At 37.8% G+C, this 22,865-nt stretch overlaps 1 protein-coding gene across 14 annotated transcripts in view; it reads right to left on the reverse strand.

Annotated features, from left to right (window-relative positions):
- Mrtfb (myocardin related transcription factor B) overlaps positions 1-22,865 on the reverse strand; it is a 172,377-nt gene that overhangs the window by 44,885 nt on the left and 104,627 nt on the right. For all 14 annotated transcript variants that reach the window (XR_013427058.1, XR_013427057.1, XM_078024340.1 and 11 more), the window contains 3 exons: positions 3,910-3,975; positions 2,023-2,078; positions 904-979 (listed from right to left, as the gene is read on the reverse strand). Coding sequence is in view for 12 of the 14 variants with exons in the window: in XM_078024340.1 (XP_077880466.1) it covers positions 904-979; positions 2,023-2,078; positions 3,910-3,975 (198 nt within the window). In the remaining 2 variants the exon portion in view is untranslated. The remainder of the gene's footprint in view (positions 1-903; positions 980-2,022; positions 2,079-3,909; positions 3,976-22,865) is intronic.

The following is a 22,865-nucleotide window of genomic DNA, read 5'->3' on the forward strand; positions in this document are numbered from 1 at the left end:
AACACAAACTCCAGGAAGGCAGGCATCTATTTGTCTTGCTCTCTCTCGGTTTCTAGTATGCTGGCCAGTGGATGAACACCTCTAAGATTTCATTTTTGGACAAGTGTCTCGCCTTTAATATGGTTATTCCTCATATTAAGCTATAATCTAATACTTTCTGTAAAATCAACCTAATTCTAATTCTAATCAGGCCTATGTAGAACAGATCTTCTTTCTACTGGATAACTGGCTCTAGATATTTAAGAAGTCTTAGACACAACTATCACAGGATTAAGCCCCTAGTTTCAACAGAGAAGCAAAACAATGAAAGAAAATGTAATTTGGGACTTTTTGGTAGAGGTGCTAGCTTTCAAGAATGCTCTCTTTAGAGAGGAAAAGTACCTAGGCCTGAGCCACGTGTTTAGCAAGAATGGAATGCAACTATTCCTCCAAGGACCTTAAGTGATGAGGTTAGATCACTTACTTTCTGTGCGTTGGTAGGGGTGTTTATGGTAATTTTCATTTCGGGCTGGATATTTTAGGTAAGTTGCAGTGAGGAGTTGAGCCAGGTGGACATAAACAAGGTCATAGCTGAAATTCTGGGGTTAGACCTGTTGATGCCCTCTATTACTTCATGAGTAGAGCACATATTCCTCAATGATAGATAAACTCTCTGGATCAAAAAATGTCTGCCCAAAACGGAACAGAGGAGGCACCAGCTGGTGGGAAAGCCATCCATCAATTGTTTACTTGGAGATTCAAACCTTGCCCTGTATATAACACAGAATTTTAGCGTTTCTATCCAATTTGGAGAATGTCAGCCGGGGGTGGGGGCAAAAAGTTATTATAATTGGAATAAATAGCTATGGAGGCTTTCCTACTGCTTGAGAAAACACAACAAAATAAGCAGAAAAAAACCTTTACCTTCTAAAATGTGCATCCTGACAAGTTCAGAACGATCTGGTCGACTCCGTATCTTGTGTTTCAAAAAGTTTTCAGTCTTTGTGGTGGGGAGAAAAATGGTAAAAGTCTTATCATAAGTTATTTATGATTTATTTTAATTTTTTTCAAGGTACTCCATTTAAGTAAATTATATGCCCTTTTTTGTCATGTGTTTGAGAGAAAGACTAGAAATTAATACCTATAGAAACTACTACCCAACACATGATTTAAATTTCAGATTTCAAAATCTTAAAGTGCATGGACTTTACAGACTTTTAAAACTTGGCAAAATCAAAAGCTCATGATTTTGAAGGTGATATTTGGATAGACATAGGATTTAATTATTTCGATATTAAAAAAAAATCAATCTGCATGTTAGGTCAAATAGAAATCCATTTAGAAACCAAATTTCTTAGTAATGAATTTTCTCAGTTGGAATTATACTTAAACAACAGGGCTTTAAAATGAACTTTATAAGACTCTCAGAGATCATTACTGAATTCTGGGAAAATTCTTAAGGAATTTTTGGAATATGCTTATTTTCATGCTGCATGATATTATCCACCCCCGCCCCCCCCCAAAAAAAAAAATACCCAGGAAGAATGTATATAATGGCACTTTCAGAGAAAAATAATAAACACCAGTGTGCTATGACACTATGACAGAGTCATCTCAGAGTTGAGTTCAGCAATGCTCTATGATTTAGCCAAACTCTCCTACCCTCAGTTGAAATCATGGCCAATAGAGACCAAGTAGGGAAATCACCTAAGCATCTGGAGTCAGCATATCGCTTGGCTGTCCTCCTTGGCAATAAATGGCAGAATTCTGTATTATGTCTCTAAAAACTGTTGTTATACCCTGAAAGCAAGGAAGTGAAGAAGTATGATTTGTCTTATGTATAAAAGTAGTTGTTGGTTTAAAAAATTTTTTCTACAAATCTCCAAGATCAAGCTACCCCAGAATACATGCTGTCTACATCATGTACCTTGAAGACATACTCCTAAATATGTCAGAGAAAATATAGTAATATTGCTATTTGTCCACAGGTAAACTTTAAAATAAAGCAGAGAAGCAGAACATTTTTAAAGTGAAGTTTCTTACTCTGGCTCGTTCCAAGCTTTTTATCTGTTCATGGAATGCTGCTGGGCTCTTCAAAGCTGTGAGGGGAAAATAGTTTTCCACAGTATAAATAGAAAAGTTTACACTTCAGTCCAATCTCACAGTATATCATACTGATAATCTAATTAATGCACAGGTACAGTTCCATTATTTACTAGTTCCTTTAGGAGATCCACTAAACTTGAAGCCTTCAGAATTTAAATAATGTACTTCACAAATAAAATCGGGAAACAATTAAAATGTAGTTGTATACAAACTGACAATGAAGGTATTAAGTCAGACTACTTCCAACTACTGGGGCAAATTTCTATTGCCCAGGAGACTGTTTGATGATTCCCTAATAGGTTTTTGCTCTTAATGTCCATATTTGCTACTGGAAAAAGCCCACATGTCCTTGGAAGTATCGTGAACTTGAACATGAGGACACATGGGACCTCATGTTCAAGAGGTTTCGGGTCCATTTATTTAGAACACATACTGGGATTAGCTCCATGGCCAATTAGTTACATTGCTGTTGGGCCTTCACAGCAACCCTGCAAAGTAGGTATTAGACCCAGCACAGATGAAAGGCTAAAAGAGGTTAATTGAATTCTTGAGGTCATATAACTAGCTGATTGTCAAAACGGGATTTAAATCTAGGATTCTGAATGATGACATGTTTTTTCTACCATACAACAATGTAGCTCTCTAAAAAATTGTATGAGTGAGAGTTAATATGCTAACTGCCAGTATTAAATATTCTAGAATCTTAGGTGGTGTTTTAGTAAACACTCTCTTCACACACACTATGTGGACAGGCTACAGGACTAGAATCCTTGGTCTGCTGAGACATGACCAATTAGCTTGTAAGCACTGTACTCAGCCCTGGTCCTATTAAAACAAAGTAGAGACTCCCAGGATCCTAGCTCAGGCAGATTTGGCTAGGGACCAATTTCCAGAAGCAGACTAGAGTCAGCCTACGTGTGGCGTCGTCTTAAACATCATAATCAGATCCTGTTTGATTGGCTCAAAGAGAGGAATGTGATAGTGAAGGAATCTGGCAGATCATCATAGCAGCTTTCGACTCCAACACTAGATTTAAAATATTCAGATACTCAATAGTGGTCCGGAAAAAGAATTTCTCTGGGGAAAAAAAAATCAGCAACATGTTCCTTATCATAAACCAATAAATGATTTGTAGGCTAGCAGTGATTTAGAAGACTAAGAAGCATAAATTGATTTTGTAATTTCTAGTTTTAAAGCTGAATAAAAAATAACTTTTCCTAAAGATAACTTAAACAAAATTCAAATAATCCTGCAGTCTATAAAATAACCACTCCTCCCCTGTAAAATATAAAATTTCCTCTAAAGTTGTGATTAAAGACAACAACTATTCCAAAATTAATCAACTTTCAAAGGTCTCTATAGGGATACTCAGGGCAGAAAGATTTTATTAAAGAATGTTTATCAGTCTTGTACCTGGGATACATTTAGTTATATTGACTACAGTACAGCGTCAAAGATAATCTGAGTTATTTAAGAATAAAGTTGTGATTTTTTATCACATTACTTTTGCAAGTGTAATCTCTGATTACTTCAGTCATTTTAAAACTAAAACCAATTTTAAAGTTCAAAGGAAGAATTTTAGTGCCTTGAATTTTATATAAATAACACCTTTAAGTCCATCTCTTAACATGCACCTGGTTTTTAAAATGTATTCTACATGGTTTCCTTAGGTTGGTCATGCGGTGCCTGGCTTTCCTCATCAATTGGCTGGTATTTGAACGCCAATTCAGTCTATATGACTGAAGTGTGGGTGGGACACAGGTTCTCCTCAGACATGCACATCTTGTTGTAAAGTACCAAAGGTGAAAATAACATGGGTCTTACGTGGCATGATGCCCTGGTCCACTAGTTGTTCTCTTGTCCTCCTTTGTTGCAGCCTCAGTTGGAGCACTGTGGAAAGGAAATAATTGGAGTTAATATTTGCAACCACAGGACCTAACTTATGCCGTTCCAGAGGGGTACTTGTTGAGCTTTACTAAACATCTAGTTCATAAGTGAATAAAGATGTTACCTAGTACAATCCAACTGATATAATTACTTTTTTATTTTGCCTGGTGCATGTATTCTGAAGTTTACTGAGAGTAATTTTTTTAGTTAATAATCTTAATTTGATGACTAAAGCTAAGTATTTCCTATTTAAATACATTCATATGGTACCAAGCAAATAAAAATAGTTGGCTTATACATTAAAACTTGTTCATAAAGAAATCTCATTGATAGAAACAGAAATGTGAGATTTCTTGGCATTTCCTTTGCTTTTTAAAAAATAAGTTAGTAGCAAAAATATATCTTCAGGAAGAACCTGAGTAGATTTTGTGAATAAAGGCTAAGTAATAAAGATTAGATCTATAAAATATTACTAATGACCCAAGGTGAAGTTTTTAAATTAGGAGTTTAAGTTTAATAATATTTGTACAAACATAATACCATATCTCATTTTACAAGTTCTCAGAAAGTTACCAAAATCATTGACACCAAATCATTTTAATAAAGAGTAAACTATTATAAGTGGTAGAACAAAATATGTATCATGAAATGTGGCATATATTTCTTCCTAGGTTTCTCAAGTAGATGACTTTTATAGCATCTATATATTTTTATCTTGGAAATGAGCCCATTTCAAAATAGAGGAATACACGAAGTGACTTTGAGTAATATTTGTCTTAGTTGGACTTATATTCAATTTTAAGCTTCCATTTTGGTTTTTGTGTCGAACTATGGATGAAAACCAAAGATGATTAAGGGTCTGCTTAATGATTGTTAATATTCTTAAAAAAAAAAAAAAAAGCCTCCTCTGTGTGTTTCTTAAACGGTGGGAAGACATTTTAAATTTTTTGCTGTCGTGACCAAACCAGACAATAACAATTCTAGAAGAGAAAAAGTTTATTTAGTGCTCCAGGTTTCAGAGGTCTCAGTTCAGACAGCTGTTTCCCTATCTGCACATCTTTGGGCCCCAGGTGAGGAGGAAAGCTGTTTAGAACATGGCAATCAGAAAGCCTAGAGAACTCTACTCACTAAGGACAAGACATGAAGGCCAAAGGCACGCCCCCAGGGACCCACCTCCTCCAGCCATACTCCACCTGCCCACTTACTGCCTATTAATCCACCAAGAGGTTAAGGTTCTCATAACCCAATCATTTCACCTCTGCACATGAGCTTTATGAGGGGACATCTCATATCTAAACTATTACAGGGCAGAAGACAATTTTCTAGTGAGGGAAACTGGAGCAGGAGGCTGGTTTGGAATGCAGTAAGCTCTGAAGACGCAGGGACCATGGTACCAATAATCTTGGCCGTTTCTTGGCCTTGTGCGGACTACAGAGTAGAACCAAGTCTTAGCTATACCTCAAAAAGAGCCTAAATTATAAAATTAAAAAGTTTCTTTTCCTTGTTAGAGATGAATTCTGTCTTCTACTGAATATAGAAATGTGGTTTTGGTTTTTGTTTGGGGACCACAGGATCAAAAGCTTTGCTGACATTCTATTTAGAATTGAAGCAACTGACATAAGATTCTGTTACACAAAGCAAAAGAAAAATTAAGTTCAAAAATATAGGTGTATTTCCGACAAATATTTTGTGGTGCTTTCAATCAGTTGTGCGCTGACCCAAAGATCTTTTTTAATAGTTTAATGAGGATAATATGTTCCCACTATATTTTACTAGGAACACAAATAACCAAGGAGCAGACCTATGAATCCCATAGCACCCAATGCTTACAGTCTCCAACATCCTATGAATGCTAAAGATAATGCTTGATGGCATTTAGGGTGGTAATATGCAGGAGACTGAGAGGAGAAAAAGGTTGAGGTGATTTCCAGCTCAGAAGTGGGCACTGAGAGTGGAGTCTGATGGAGGGAGAAGCTCCAGCAAGACTCTTTCCTTTTTCCCCAAGGGGATCCACAAAGGTGTCAAAAAGGAAGTGTAATGAAAACATCAAAAGCCTTTCTTTTTGTTCTAAACAAAAAAACTTAAAGAATATATGTACTTGCTAGTCAAATATATCAAACATACTTCTGGGAGGGAAATGGCATTTTTGAATGATACATGTTTGCAACTTGATCTGTAAACCAATACTACTGACAACAGCTTGTTAGTCGTGATTATGTGCTAGTCATTTCAGGAGCCCTCATGAACTAGGAGAGCAGTCTTGTGGCTATCACTGAAGACCACAAATCACTTTCATGCTGACATGCAAAAGGTAACCACTACCATGGGGGCAGCACACAAAATGGATGCATTTCACTTTGAACTGTCTCCAATTCCAACACTTTTGACACCAAATGTGTGGGTCTTTCTCCATAATGTCAACAAATTCACCAACTGAGTGTCCAACAATTCACTTCAATTCTGATACTATGTACATGGAGTTAGGATCAGACTAACAAGAATGCTTCCATGGCAGACACGAGTCACTAATCTAGGCACTCATACTACAAACTTGGGGGTGCTTCCATAATACCCTATTCAGGTTTGAGAATTTACTAGAATCTAGGCTTACAGAATTAAAGAGGGTAGTTTGCTGGTTAATTACTGGCTTGTTATAAAGAATACAACTCAGAAACAGCCCATGGAAGTGACGCGCAGGGCAAGGGGCAGGTCCTCTCAGGCATATCACCCTTCCTCTGGCCATGCCTTGATCTTCCTGGGACTGAGCCTCAGCCTAAAGCCATCTAGGGCCTCCAGTACCTGTCATCTTGGTAGCATACCAGATCACTCATCGCTTTGGAGAGTGCAAGGATCTTAGAAAGAAGCTCTTATGTCAGAAGCTGAGCACCATGATAAAATATTGTAACAAAAGATGTCCTTATCATCCATTACTCAGGAAATCACAAGTTTTTGGAGCTCTGTGCCAGGAACCACAAACAAAGACCGGAAACAAATGTACATTTCTTCTTATTCACTGGTTGTTAATATAAAGCATAAAGCAGACCATTTACATTTTCCATATGTCCATACAATCCAATAAACTGCCCCACCTAGGTTGTACTGCTTAAATAGAATGACCTTCCCAATTAATGCTCTAAAAAATTGCCTCCAACTCTCCCAAGAAGCAAGTATTCAAAGCAGTTGAGGCTATCAGCTCCCCCAGGCACCTGCACACCTCTCAGGTGTCTGCAGGTAACTGTATACAGGGTGCTTATGAGATGCAAACCTATGGAAAAGAACAGCAGTAGCTGTGATTGGAAGACCCATTTTTAATCAAAGACACTAGGAGTTGGGTGTGGTGGTGAACACCTGTAATCCCAGCAGCTCAGCAGGCTCAGGCAGGAAGATGGCGAGTTCAAAGCCAGCCTCAGCAAAAGCAAGGCACAAGGCAACTCAGTGAGATACTGTCTCTAAATAAAATACAAAAAATAAGGCTGGGATGTGGCTCAGTGGTTGAGTGCCTCTGAGTTCAATTCCCGGTAACCTCCACACCCCTCGCCCCCACAAGAAAAAGACATTAGGAAGAACAAGAATTGAGGGGAGGCAGACTTGAAGAAACTGGTAATGTTTTGTTAAGTCTGTTGATTATTCAACTTTTCTATTTTCCACCTATACCAGTAGATGAATAATGCTGTGGACACATTATATTCCTCTATACCATTAGGTGGACAAATATGAGGCCCAGTGTTCTATGGAGAGACTCAGGAATGCTAGGAGTATAGCTTAGTGGTAGAATATTTGCCTAGCCTGCATGAAGTACCAGTAACATCCAAAACAAAAACAAAAAACCTCAGGTACACTGACACTTTTGGTTGACTTTAAACTGCACCCTCTCCTTTTTTTGCAATGCTAGGAATTGGGCCCAGGGCTTCCTGCATGCTAGGCAAGAGCTCTACCACTAAGCTGCTATATCTTCATCCCTGATAAAGTCTATTCTGAAAACTACTAGTACCAAACAGGTTCATTATTTTAGAAAATATCAAACTTCCTTTCAGTACCTCCCATTTATCAAATTAGTTAAAAAAAAAAAAAAAGCATAAGTGGCAATAGGTAGGTGAACCTTAGAGGCAAAATGTCCGAGGCCGGAAGGACACAGCCTGAATGCTATACACAGTTTAATGGTCATGCAACACTGAAGACAGAAGTTGGGTAGAAGTTGTTGGTGCTCCTCTAGGACTGTGAAGGGGATAAAAGACCTGGATATAGAGAACCTGACACTTCCAAAGATCTGAGAGGCATTTGTGGTTATGGGTTCAAGATGTCTTACCAAGTAAAACCTCTTCCTCCCTTTGCAGCCTGCACTCTCACTCAGGGGTGTTCCCATTCATGTGGAGAAGGCCCAAGCTACTAAAAGTTACTCAGCCCCTCGTACAGCTATAGTTCTTGAAGAGCAATAAACCAGCTACTATGTTAGCTGATCTATGGAAATCTCAATGCTGTGTGCTGACAAGATTTGATTCCTGTAGCCCCTAACCAAAGACTAGACACTGATCTTGCACTGTCCTGTGGTGGCAGCACAGCTGCCTAAGAAGCCAGTCTCCTTGGTAATAGTTTCATATCTGTAAACTGTAACTTAGAGCCTTTCCCCCTGTTCCTCCCTGAGTGGTAAATGTGCTACTGAGCCAATAACATCAGCCTCCATGCTGTTAGAAAATTGACTCATGTTCAGTATCTTCCATGGCCATCTTGCAAATAACTGCATGAAAGAAAACAATACATGTGAAGCTCTACAATTCTCAGTGGAAAAAAACAGTTTGAGAGACTCAGCGACTGTTTACATCTTGGAGAAAACAAAGAATATAAGTAATAGAATGAAATAGAATTTGTGTTAAACTGCTCACATTAGAACACTTTGAAAGAATGTCTTTTTGTCTTTATCTTTAGGAAATCTAGAAACACATTGTCTTAAGAGGTTCTTAGGTTTAAACTCTGTTCCAAACCTTAATTTTAAACCTATCTTATTGTTTAAGGGGGAAAGAAAGTAAAAAATGAAAAAAGGGCTGATACAAGAAAGTATTCCTCCTACAGGCAGCACTGTATTCTTGGTGCAAAACAGTTACCCAAGGTGTGAACCCTATATCAGCTGTGAATTTCCAGATGATAAAGCTCAGAAGAAGCACATGGGGGGCACCCCATCAATGAAGAGAGATAAGGGCACAATCCATTTGCTTCTTATATATACTGTATCTTAACTAGCCCTAATTCAAATAATTTTTTAAGCTAAAAAACATTTCACACATTATAAAAGTAATATTCATTACACAAACTAAGGAAATAGGAGAAACCAAAAAAAAAGAAAATTGCTGATTATATCCCCCAGAGACACAACTGCTATTACCACACTGTATATTTCTTCTGTATTTCATTTAAGCATAATTTTGACTTTCTTCTTCAATATACTCCAATCATATACTAAACACAACAATAACATTATTTTAATGGATTTATAAAATATTCTGTTGGGTGGATATGCCATTGCGTGCTAAATATTCTCCATTTACCACTTAGATTGTTTCCAATTTTTGTAACTATAAATAATGCTGTGGTGGGATTTTTATATATAAAGTTTATTCCTCATTTCTAGTTATTTCTTAAATTTAAAGCCCAAGGTACAGGAATACTTTTATAGATCCCTATTAGGCATGATCATTAAGCAATGAGACTATTTTCTTCTTGTAAAACCATCTTTCAAAATTATAGTAGATATGTGAGAACATGGATACAGATAACTTTATATCCATTTCATTTAGTGAAAAAATTTTCATGGTTTCCTATTACATGCCAACAAGGAGAAAATTGCATATAATTTTGAAAATTTTACTCAATCCTTATTTCTTGTCACAACAGATTAAAAACAATGTTAGGTCAATAGAAATGTTTTGAACTTGCTATATATATATATATATATATATATATATATATATATATATATATATATATATTTGTTTTTTAAAATCAGAAATTAGATTTTAATCACCACTCCAAAAGTCAGTTCATCCGATGATAAACTGGTAGTGTCCTTCTTAGCACCACAAATAGTTTAGAACCTGGTGTGCTCTACCACTGAGCTACATTCCTAGCTCTTTTTTCTTATTTTAAGAGGGTCTTGCTAACTTGCTGAGACTGATCTCGGACTTGTGATCCTGCTGTCTCAGCTTTCCAAGTCACTGGGATTATAGGTGTGTGCCACTAAATAGAATAACTTCAACCTTGTTATGCTTAAAACCCCAATTAAAAAACTTCAGCAGTGTTTTAAACCAAGATGGTAGGTTCATTCTCTTTTCTTTCTATAAGTAGAGTGTTTGAAATTTTGCCTTAATATGATTAAAGTAATTTTCACTCTAAAAAATACTTTATACAATTACATATTAATAATCAGAGGACAGTTTAGCATGAGTTGAACTAGCCAAAAAGAAGCACGGCTTTGGCCAGGGAGTCTGCAAGGGGACACCTGAGGACTGTATATACAACAAAGGCAGAAAGGACACACTCTGGGAACCAGAATGGCAGGCAGCAGAGTCTAGGAAATCCTCTTTGAACAGCCCAATTTCAGGAGGGCAAGCTGGGGTGGGGAAGGGGAATGAGCAGCTCTCTGCAAGTTAGAGGAAGGATCTAAAACATATTATTTTATTATGGGACAATGGATAGAATAAACCACAGAATCAAGAGGGGTAAAAAAAAAAATTACCACCACCACCAAAAACCTGAGCAGTCAAGTAAAGGCTACGGGAAACAGGCAAGAAGGAAGATGAAAATTTAAGACTTTGCTAGAATCAACTGTGGATTAACTCTGAAGTCAGTGTGGGGCAATAAACAGATCCTATCCCCCCCCCCCCCAACAGATGCTTGAGTAATTAAGAGTACGAGGTAATCAGACTTTGGTGAAAATGTATTATGTCTTGTTTAAATAGTGAGGGGTCCAAAAAAAAAAATTTCTAAGAGCTAACAGCCTCTGTTACCTCTCGTGTTCGGTGTAGGAGGGTGAACTGACCTTCGTCCTTACTCTGGAGTTTCATCAAGCAGCAGTTCAGAGGTCAGACTGACATTTATAATCATTTTATCAGATAAGGACAATCATATCTTGAAAAAAAAACTATACTGAAAGGACAAAAGACTGATGAACTATCTATTTTTACTTTCCACCAAAAATAAATGTTTAAAGTGGTGGCGGCTGTTATTATTCTTATTACTCCTATTATGTTAGACACTTGCTGGCAATACCCGTATTTTTTTTTCCCCAAACACAAAATCCTAAGGTTTAAAAAGACAATTCCACACAAGTTTATAATTTTGTAGTGACTGGTTTATTTTGTAGTCAAATCAGAAGAAGTCATACTCTGAAGGGTTTCCTTCTGAGCCTGGACTCAGAACCAGACTGATATGTATGTTGCTAATGCCTTGATTTAAGAATCCATGTTTTATATAAAGTTTTCCTATTTGCTAAAGTGAAAATATACATGCACATGAAAGAGATTAAAAGGAAAAGTGAAAGTCAATCCATCCAACAAAGACCTCCTGTCCTTTTTTCAAAACATAATCAGTTAAATTTCTATGAGTCCTAAAAATGTTTTGTAAATATTCCATCTACACTACATACAAAGTATGCAAAGGAAATACATGTGTGGCATTATCTTATTCATGCAGTTTGGGAATTTGCTTCAAATAGGGAACAGGGAGTCTAGTCCTTTCCTCTTCAAGCCTATATCTAACATGTGGATGTATTAATAGTATAGTATACACTTACCTTACCAGGTTGGTTTGTTTTCTTAATGTAAACAATGATACAATAAAGAGGCTCATTTAGGCATCCTTTGATGATCTATCTATAGGTTAAATTTCCAATACTGGAGCATGCACTTAGAATCCTGATAGAATCATTTTGCCATCTAAATGACCATACCAACCTAGTCTCACAAGTCAAGAGAATACCTTTTTGTTCCTATCCTTTCCAGCATTATACATCATTATGTTTTAAGGTAACTTTGAATTTAGAAACAAACTGGGTGTGGTGGGCCATGCCTGTAGTCTCAGCTACTTGGAGGCATGAGGTCAGAGGATCACTTGAACCTAGGAGTTTTGAGTCCAGCCTGTGTAACAGGTAAGACACAGTCTACAAAACAAAACAGAACCCTAAAATACAATAATAAACAAACAATTGCCCATCTAAGGTACTGGTGATACCATGTCTAATAATAGTAGAATTTTATAACTAATCAGCAATAAGGGACCATACGATAGGGAAAGAATTAGGGTGATGGGGCTGTGTTTTTAACTCAAGGGGAAATATTTTCAGTGGCTGAGCAACTCAGGTTGAGTACTCTCTTCTACATAAGATATTTATTTATACACTTAATGGAATATTTCTGATGTTCTAGGGTAGAAACCTTGAACACAGGACTAAATTTTTCTTTTATTCTAAATTATTTATTCTAAATATATCTCAGGTGATATGAGATATATTTAGACCCAAATCAATACTGGATGGTAATGTGACAAGATCTTAGAGGTTGCTTTTTGCTAAAAAAAACAAAACAAAACAAAAAAAACCCTGATTCTTCACTTGACCTGCAAATGTAAACAACTTGGCATCTCTGCCTCCATTTTGCATCTGTCTTCTTTGCTCTGAGTCACCTTGGATTCCAGGAACATAATTGATAAACATCTCGTCATGAGTGGAAAGGTACCCTACCGGCGACAGTAACTTTCTTACGGCTAAGGACAAGGCTCCTCCTGGCCTGACCAATCTTGAGATAACAACCAACCAGATCACAGTATGACCAAGACCATTTAGGTACACCTCTGGTGCCCCTTGTCTATATAATCTGGGAGCTCATGTCAGTACCTTGAAGACAGGGCTTGAAACTCAGGTCCACTTGCTTCCCAATACAGCTATATTGATCAAGGTTTCTTTCCTGCTTTTCACCATTGCTTTTCAGGTTGAGGGGCTGGACCTTATTTGTTGGGACCTCCAGGGTTGGGTCTCTGGCCCAGGACTCTGGGAACGGTAAGGAATTGGTCTGGGGTCTGAAAAAGGAAAGACCACATAGGTGATTCCTGGGTTTAGGCTTAAGCACCTGGTAGACAATTTACTGAGATAAGGAACACAGGTTTGCCATTTGGAAGCTCAATACTGGGCCTGTTTGAATAGGAAGTGGAGATATCAAAATAGTGACTGGCTTTTTGGGTCTAGATTTCAGAGACTGGAAAGAATCTGGGAGTTGTCACCTTTGTAGTATTTAAAGCTACTGGAGTCTGCTGAGGAAGAGGATATAAATAGAGAGGGCAAAAGAAGCCCAGGACTGAGGTCTTAAGAAAGTCAACAATTAAAAGACAATCTATGGGTCAGATATGGAAGAATGATGCAAGAAAGGAAATCAGAGGAAGCTGTGTAAGAAGGTGGAAGAACCAGGTAAAGGTATTTCTAGATGGAGGCATGAATAATAGTCAAATGCTGCTGTTTTAACACAGGAGCTGCTTTTGAGTGATGAGTGCAAGTTAGGCTGGAGGAGGTTAGGGAGTGAGGGAGGTGGGAGCAAGGGTACAGTTAATGGAAGCATGCTTCCCAGATGCTGTGGAGGAGGAGGAGAGAAGGGAAACTTGAGGGTGTGGAACTTCAAGTGGGAAGAGACTCCAGCAAATTTATAACTGATAAAGAGCCAGAGAGAGGAAAAGGCAGGGAGGGAAGGAATGAATATGAATGAGAGGAAGGGTGAGGGTATAAGAAGACAGCCGGTTCCTTGCAGGCTGTGGGGAGGGGATTCAGAACAGGCAGGGTGGCCTTTGCTAAGAGGCACTGTCACAACAGCAGGGAGTGAGGACTGGACACCACTGCAGGAAGTTAATACTAACTTCATCTCCACTTACAATTCATGTGAAATCCATGCTTCATTAAAGATAAAGCAGTTGAGTACTCTAATGGATGCTAAAAAGGAGCAACCAAAGATCATAGATTTTTGGTGATATTTTCAGGGGTCTAATTTGCTCACTATAAAATAAGATGCAAGCAATTAAAACAAAAGCCAAGAGGCCAGAAATAAAACAGTGGTGTGTCCTGTAAGAGCTGTGCCATCTGCACTGATTAAGCAGACTTCCATCACTACTTCCTGTCCACAACAGCAGCAGAGGTACCCAGTGTGCACATAAATCTAAAGTTCAGACACTATATAACAGGATTTTTTTGGGGGGCGGGGGTGCAGAACTGGGGTTTGTATTCAGGGCCTTACACATGCTAGGCAAAACCTCTATCACGAGCTACATCCTCAGCCCTTGAATCAGAAATTTGTACATTATGACTATTTTCAGATAAAAAGGGACAGCATTTAAATTAATTAAAAACATTGTGGCAATTATCATTTGAAAAAAGTTGGTCCTTATAGGAAATACTGGCTTTCATTTCAATGTAAGACCAGAGGGCTGGGGATATGGCTCAAGCGGTAGCGCGCTCGCCTGGCATGCGTGCGGCCCAGGTTCTATCCTCAGCATCACATACAAACAAAGATGTTGTGTCCGCCAAAAACTAAAAAATAAATATTAAAAAATTCTTTCTCTCTCTCTCTCTCTCCCCCTCAGACCAGATCTACCACATCCTCAAGAAGCATATGAAGGTGGGGTGACTGTGGAATTCTAAACCATAGTCCACTGCCTGTGAGCAGGTCCTACAATCCAGAATGCAGCATTTACCCTGTTAGAAATTAAAGAGCAAAACTGAAAGAAAAACTAAAATGCCAGCAGAACTGCCATTATTCTAGGCGACCACACTGTAGGTTTCCTGCATTACTTTGCTGCATGAGCTTAGGAAGACAATGTTTTCAACACTCAGCTTGGAAATTTACAGGAACTCTGATAACTCTCTGGTTGGCTGTTGCTTCTGTTGCCATGGAAACAGACTGCTAAAAATGGGGCATGTTTCTTTAAACTGATCATACCTTCACACAAATTCCCTTCTCCTTTCTGTCAAAAGTATGCTTCTCGTGGTATGACAATGTGATATTTAGACTGGGTCCTGGTATAGAATGGCCCAGTATAAAAAATCTCATTTGGTTAAGAAGTAATAGAAATAAAGTACACAGTGGCATCAATGGAAACGCACTACAAATAACAGGCACTATAGAAAGAGCAAAAGCATCCACACAACTGCCTGATCACCAGCAATGCAAAGAGATTAAAACAATATTTGCCTTTTTTTCAAATAACATCTAACAAGAACAACCATGTGTTCTACATCAGAACTTCTAGATTTCTTAACTTATTGTTCCAAAAGAAGTTAATACCTTTTTTTCTTATTTGGGAGGCAATAAAAATTCTACATCCTATCACTGCATTAGAATTACAGTGCAGAGATCTAGGCAGAGGTGCCTAGGGTTAAAGCTCTGTTTCCTAATCATTCTGTAATGGCAAATGTACATTGTCTAAAAGGTTCTATAATTTCTTAATGGAAATTCCTAAGATAGGCTCTAAGAACAAAAGAACAATTAACAACGAAACAGAAAAAACAGGCGAATATTGTTGACCCTCCTTTCTCACCCCCAGAATAGTAAGTACCTATTGCTGTATTGAGGCCACTTGATCCAGGCTCAGTATTTTGGTTTTTCTTTCAAGGAATGGGCTCATACATGCATACTTTTCCATAAATATATACACACTTCACATATATGCATTTGTGTATCTATATACATAAGTGCAATGAGCACACCAAAACATAAAAAATCTGAAATATGTCACAGTTGTATGTTATCTTCACATCATAGTAACTGTGCATAATGATCCAAATGACACTGACCAAGCAGCTATGCAAAGCCTGGAGGATCACCCAGGTACCCTTGCCACACACAACAGTCAAGCATTGTTCAGGTATTGTGACAGCATGTTTTGTAAAGTAGTACATGCAAGAGACTCTGCTGTTAATATGGGTTTTGGTGTTTAGGCTCCAATGTAGACAATTTATTGCTCCACTCTTTCAATTCAAATAAATAAGAAAAAGTATAATTCTAGGCAGTGAACATGCATGCCAGAACTCACAGATTCCATTAACGTAGGTGAGAAATGATTCTTACTAACCAATTGACAGAGACCGGACACTCAGAAATGGCCCTGTGTTCGCCCGCTTCAGCAGCCTAGAAATCGTTCTGACTTTGCCCCAGTCTGGAAAGGATGGCCAGGTAAGGCAAACAGTGCTTTCAAATTTAGGAGGGCCTACTATGTGTCAGGCACCATCCTGGGAGATTTATGTATAATTCCCTCATCTCCTAGAAACCTCTCAAGGTGGGTACTCATATTTATTTTTTTCATTTAATTTTTAATTTTGTTATATATGACGACAGGATGCATTACAATTCATATTACACATACAGAGCACAGTTTTTCAGATCTCTGGTTATACACAAAGTAGAGTCACATTCTTTGTGTCTTCATACATGCACTTAGGGTAATGATGACCATCACATTCTCCCATCTTTATTATCCTTAATCCCCTCCCTCTTCCTACCTCTCTCCCCTTTTCCCTATCTAGAGTTCATTTAATCCTCTCATTCCCCCAACCCCCGCAACATTTTATGTATCAGCATCCCTAAGTCAGAGAAATCATTCAGCATTTGGTTTTTGGGATTGGGCTAAATTTGGGCTAATTTCACTTAGCATTATATTTTCCAGCTCCATCCATTTACCTGCAAATGCTGTGATTTTATTCTCTTTTACTGCTGAGTAATATTGCATTGTGTGTATATACCACATTTTCTTTATCCATTCATCTACTAAAGGGCATCTAGGTTGGTTTCACAGTTTAGCTACTGTGAATTGTGCTGCTATAAACATTGATGTGGCTTTGTCCCTGTAGTGTGCTCTGGAACTAAACATTTCTAAAAAGAAGATATACAATCAAGCAACAAATATATATAAAAAATATTCAACATCACTAGCAATTAGAGAAATGCAAATTAAAACTACTCAGATTTCATCTTACTCCAGTCAGAATGGCAGCTATTAAGAATACAAACAACAATAAGTGTTGGCGAGGATGTGGGGAAAAAGGCACATTCATACATTGCTGGTGGGACTGCAAATTGGTGCAGCCAATATGGGAAGCAGTATGGAGAATCCTTGGAAAACTGGGAATGGGATCACCATTTGATCCAGCTATCCCACTCCTTAGTCTATACCCATATTTATTTTTACAGAGAAAGTAAGCACTCATCCAACGCCACACAACTAGTGAGAAGCAGAACCAGAATTGGGAAAAGAATCAGTGCTTCCATAAGGTAGTTTTTCTTAAAAAATAAATTTAGTAAGCAAAAAGAAATATGCCCCACTATTAAGTCTTGGCTATGGTATCAAACAACCTCAACAGCGCTTTAAATCACACTGACTCTATTTAAAAAGAAATCTGTACGCTATAATTCCAATAGAAAAAGTTGTATGTGCCAGTAAAAATTCACTGGTGTTACAAACTGAACTGAGTCCCTCTCAAATTCATATGTTGAAGCCCTGAACCCTAGGTAACTGTATTTGGAAAAGTTAAATGAGGTCATAAGGGCGTAGCCCTATTCCATTGGATTAGCATCCTTATGAAAAGAAATACCAGAGAGCTTGTTCCTTTTCTTTCTTTCTCTCCCTGTGCACTCGGCAAGGAAACACCATGTGATCACACAGCAAAGCTATAAGCCAGAAGAGAACCCTCACCAGAAAATGAGCCCTACCCAATTTTCCAGGCTCCAGAAGTGTGGGAAAAGTAATTCTTGTCATTTAAGCCACACAGTTTGGGGTATTCTCTTATGGCAGCCTGAGTAGATTAAGACAACTAGGAAGGTACAAAGGAGTTCTAAGTGTATACTCTTCACCACTAAAAAGGCTATTTTTTTTAAAAAGCCCTGATTATTAGAAAACAATTGAAGGAAATAATTGAAGGAAATTAGAAAATAACTGAAGAATGAATGTGTCAAGCTTAATCTGTATTTTTCTGAAACTTTTTATAATGAAAGCAGACTGGTGTCATGATAGTGTACTACATTATTGCGGAGAGACAAATATGATACAGCAATAGGCACTCAATGCCTATCCCAGTACTGCACACAGACTTTAACCGGGGCCAAGTGGCAATTCTGAAATTCTCCTTTGGATGATGGAATTGGGGTAAATACAGTGGCCCATGAGCATGTTCCTGATGAGCCACACTGGAGATAGTACCCTTCTCTGGAACAGAATTCACTGAGAAGCACGGGCACCAGGCTATGAGCTCTGAACACAGAACAAAACAGGCTCAGCCCTTTTCTCAGAGACCCTGCCATTTGGAAGGGAGATGAAGACTTAATAAAATGATCGTGATGGTTGCTTATGAGGACTAAGAGAATCCAGGTGAGTCTGAGGAGGGGCTGGTACAGAGAGGCCTCTGTGAGGAGGTGGCACCTGCAGGGAGGTGAAGGCTGAGCTGAGGGCTTCACAGAGTGGGCAGGACAGGCGTTCTGAAAGAACAGTGCTAGAGGGAAAGTGGAGGGGCGTTCCTGGAGACTGACAGGGCCTTTGGCTCAGGGGTTTTGGATTTTGTTACCTACAAATAAATGGGAATCCATTTATTTGTGAAGTAGTGGCCCAACTGAGTAAGCCTTCATTTCAAGACGCCTGCTTTGGTGTCCCTGGAGCGTGATGGACCAAAGTGGCAGGACTGTAGGTAGGGGAGAGAAATCAGTTTGCAGCTCTCTGCTTAGGCAGATTCCTGCCAATTGTCTGTTTGAGGAAAGGGGCGTTGCCTGAGTGATGCTGTGCTGTGGAGAGGTGAAGCATTGCCCCGAGGAAGAGGTGACAGATCTGGTGACAGGCTGTGAGGAGCAGGTTAAGAAAAATGTCAAGGCTACCAGCATGAGCTGCTGGTTGGACAGAGATGGGAAATCCTGGAAAAGTATGTTTGGTGGGAAGAAATAAGAGGCCCATGGGTGACATCAGGGTGGTAGAGAGCTGTGCAGGAATGGAGAGAGGCCCATCCCTTGCTCATCTGTACCAAAGCATATAACTTTCTCGTGTGTGTGTGTGTGTGTGTGTGTGTGTGTGTGTGTGTGTGTATAACTTTTACTTATTTTTTCACTGTTGGGCTATGAGCTCCTTGAATGTAGTAGTTTACAACATCCACCATGGGGCTATGTGGAACATTTCTGCTAAATAAAATTATTTCCAATAAAAATTAAACTATATGATTCTATATCAAAAGTAATCATGTCTGGGAGGGGAGAATCTTTTGCTTCTTTGTTCTACCTGTATGTTATTTGAATATGAACACCACATCTCCTATTTTCCCAAACTTTCTTTTTAAAAAATACTAATTTAGTGGTAACTCACTGGTACTAGAATATTGACAGAAAACAAAGAAATAAAAATTCCCACATAAATTTAAACAGATATTGCAAAATTCGCATATTATACTTATAGAAGATTTTGTAACACTATTTTGTTTTCGTTGCCTATTTATTTATCTGCTTCTCCACTGTGGTTCAATAAATTTTAATGGAATCAACAACAGCATCAGAATTCCATTATTATATTTTGGCTGTTGACTTTAAAGATGGTCAGAGCAGCACATTGGGATAGGGAGAGCAGCACGAAGTGGCAGATGACAAAAACCAAACACTAACAATTCTACCTAGCCCAGGCAAGCAATCTTACACATCTTGGCAATGCCTTACAGGCACCAACCATTATATTTTGGGTAAGCCACTAACTTGTAATTGAATTATAAATTATATCTGAAGGTAGTAGCTCAAATCATTATATCCTGTTTAAAATGACGGGGCATAATATTCTTTAAATATTTGGTGCATTATAATAACAACATGTTTGTGAGAGGCAGGACCTTGGGGATGAGGAACAAAAGTGGACCAGACAATTTTATCCCCAACAAATGCTACAGTTTAATAGTAAAGGCAGGACAGATGTATATCACAATGGACTATGGGGGAATGCTATAAAAAGACTCAGATAAAATTCCAGGGAACATACAGGGGAAAATAAGTATTTTCAGCTGATGAGATCAAGTAACTGTCTTTAGGAAATGGCACAGGAACTGAGTTTTAAGAGACTCTGGGCCTGCAAAGCCAGGTGTCAGGAGAAAAGCCTAGAGCAGCCTTATGCAGTAGACACTCATTGATGGAAGACTTTAGTGGCAGCAACTGACAATCTCACAATTCAACCCAGTAGCTGAAATGTGGCAAATTAACTGAGGAGCAGGATTTTAATTTTTTTTCTAATTATTTAATTCATATATATATATACATGTATATATATATGAATTAAATAATTAATTTTTAAATAAACAAATTTAAATTTAATTTTCAAACAAACAAAAACTAACCTTGCCAATAGTGAGTAGAAAACTGAACATATTATATTATATATTTGAGACAGGGTTTCACCAAGTTGTCCAGGGTGGTCTCAAATGATCCTCTTGCCTCAGTCTTCTGATTAGCTAGGACTACAGGTTCATGCCACCATATCCAGCTTCATTTCAAGTGGCAGATGACAAAAACCAAATGCAGGTCCTATTTTAAATTTAAATGCCTATCTGTGGCTAGTGGAAAGTTCAGGTAGAATTATATATGTTTATTTCCATTACTTCAAAGTTTTGGTGCTTTGGCAAAGATATTTAATCTATATTACTATACTGTCACTATAACCTATATTTCTAGGATCACTCAAAATATGTCAAATGTTCATTTTCTTCTAAATAAATCTACCACAGATATGTACCAGCACAACATATTAAATTACTCCATGTTTCCTGGGCAACTACCACAAACTTTCAAATGCTCTATCTCAGCTATTCTTTGTAACTCCATGGCAAAATTGAGTATGTGGTTTGTGGGGATACCCCCCAAATCTGTAGCTCTTCCTTGCTACCCATGCTATGGTTGAGCCACACAATAAAAGGAGCCCAGATCTCCGAGTCACTTCTTAGAGGACAGTTGCCTAAGACACAGTACCCAATTGAGTGTGTTCTGAGCAAGAGCTGCAATTTGAGTGATTAGAACACTGCATTTTGGGGTTGTTAGAGCACTTTAAGCCCAAGAAATTAATACACAAGTCAGTTTTCCTTCTGTGGTGCCTTATTTTCAACAATAGAGAACTCTTTATATGGAATATCAATCTTTCCTTTTTTAAATTCATTTACTATCATTTTACCTTTGATAAATATGGAAGATAACTTATTTGTAGCAATGGAATTATGATTTATTTCTCTCAATGACATATTAAAATGTTTAAATAAATTAAATCATCTCAATTTAGTTGATTTTTCCTGAAAATTCATAATTATCAATTTTTTGTTGTCACAGAGTGATTTGTAACATCCTTCTTGGTTGCTGCTGTAGAAATTAAATTTAAATCTCGTGTTCAACATAATTAGAAATTGTTCAAAGTGTTTTGGAGACAAATTAGAAGCTGAGATTTCCCATTGCTGCTTTGAACAAAGAAATTAATTTAAAGGGACTGCACTATTTTGAATTTGTTCAGGGGAATGGGTGACTTTTATTGCTACTCTCACCTGGAGTAGAAATTAAGTTCTCCAACTACACACGTTGGTTGGTATTTATCAAAATGTTTATGTAAGCATTAACAGAATTGTGAGGTGATGTGCTTTATTGTCCAAACAATTCCCTGGCATATGATGACAACTTTTCATTCATAGGTGTTGAACGTAGGACCTTTCCTTCAAACTGAAGATGTGGCTCAATGGTACAGTGCTTGCCTAGCATTCGAGAAGCCCTGCGTTTGATTTTCAGCACCACAAAAGCAAAACGAAACCCCAGAATGTATTACTACATTTTCTTGTTAAGATATTACATAAATTCTTGACTCCTATGATTATTTCTTACAAAGTATATTTTCTTCCCCTATCCCACAATAATCTCAGACAATCAGCACTGTCAATAATTACAGGAATTCGAAGATATCTCAATATCAGCAAGCCAGTAAGAAGCAGAGTACACTTATAGTCCCTTAGAGTCGTTATAAGTTGGCAACTCCTGAGACCAAATTGGCGTCCATATGATTAGGATCAAACTAACATTTATTCTTCTTTTATTACGAGAAACTTACAATTCAAACATTTAAAAAAATTCTAGAGGTTGTTTTTCAAACAAACAAAAACTAACCTTGCCAACAATGAGTAGAAAACTGAACAATACTGATGTGAAATATAACACCTTTAATAAGTGTCCCTTAACCAAGGAGGCATAAACTATGAGGCAGTATTAACAGTCTTGTGTATTTGTCCCATTTGACAAAACAGCATAATTAAACTCTAGGGCATTTTGAAACCATTCAGAGATCTTTGAACAACTGCTGTCATATCATGTCATGTCATATCATAGTCCTTCAGGAATTAACACAACTGATGCATATGAGCCAATACCTAAAAGCAGACAAAGCTGCCCAGGTGCTTGTCTTGATTTTGTCTGCCAACCTCTTAAGCTGACAATTGATGGTCAATCTGCAGGCAGTAACTGTGACACACTGAAATTCAGTAGTTCAGTTTTTCAGAGGAAACAAAAGTCATTTTCAAATGACTCCCAATTTAAAAAAAAAAAAAAAGCAGCTTTCCACAAGATGCCCCTGAATTAGCTGACCACTTTTTATATAAGTCTGTATTATTTGCAAAAAATGAGCAGAGATATGATCTGGTAAGATAGTAATCAAAATCCCGTCAGTGAAAACTGGTGAAACAGATGAATTTTACTATCCAGTCATTTCTGTGGAATGTTTTGAAACATGGAAGTTCTTCTTCTACCTCTTTATACCTATGAATTTACCAGACAATAATATACAGACTACTTTTCTACTTTGAAACTATATACCAAATTTTAAATAGAAGAAAAAAG

Source organism: Ictidomys tridecemlineatus, chromosome 10, assembly GCF_052094955.1.
Source record: "Ictidomys tridecemlineatus isolate mIctTri1 chromosome 10, mIctTri1.hap1, whole genome shotgun sequence".
NCBI classification, from domain to species: Eukaryota; Metazoa; Chordata; class Mammalia; order Rodentia; family Sciuridae; genus Ictidomys; species Ictidomys tridecemlineatus.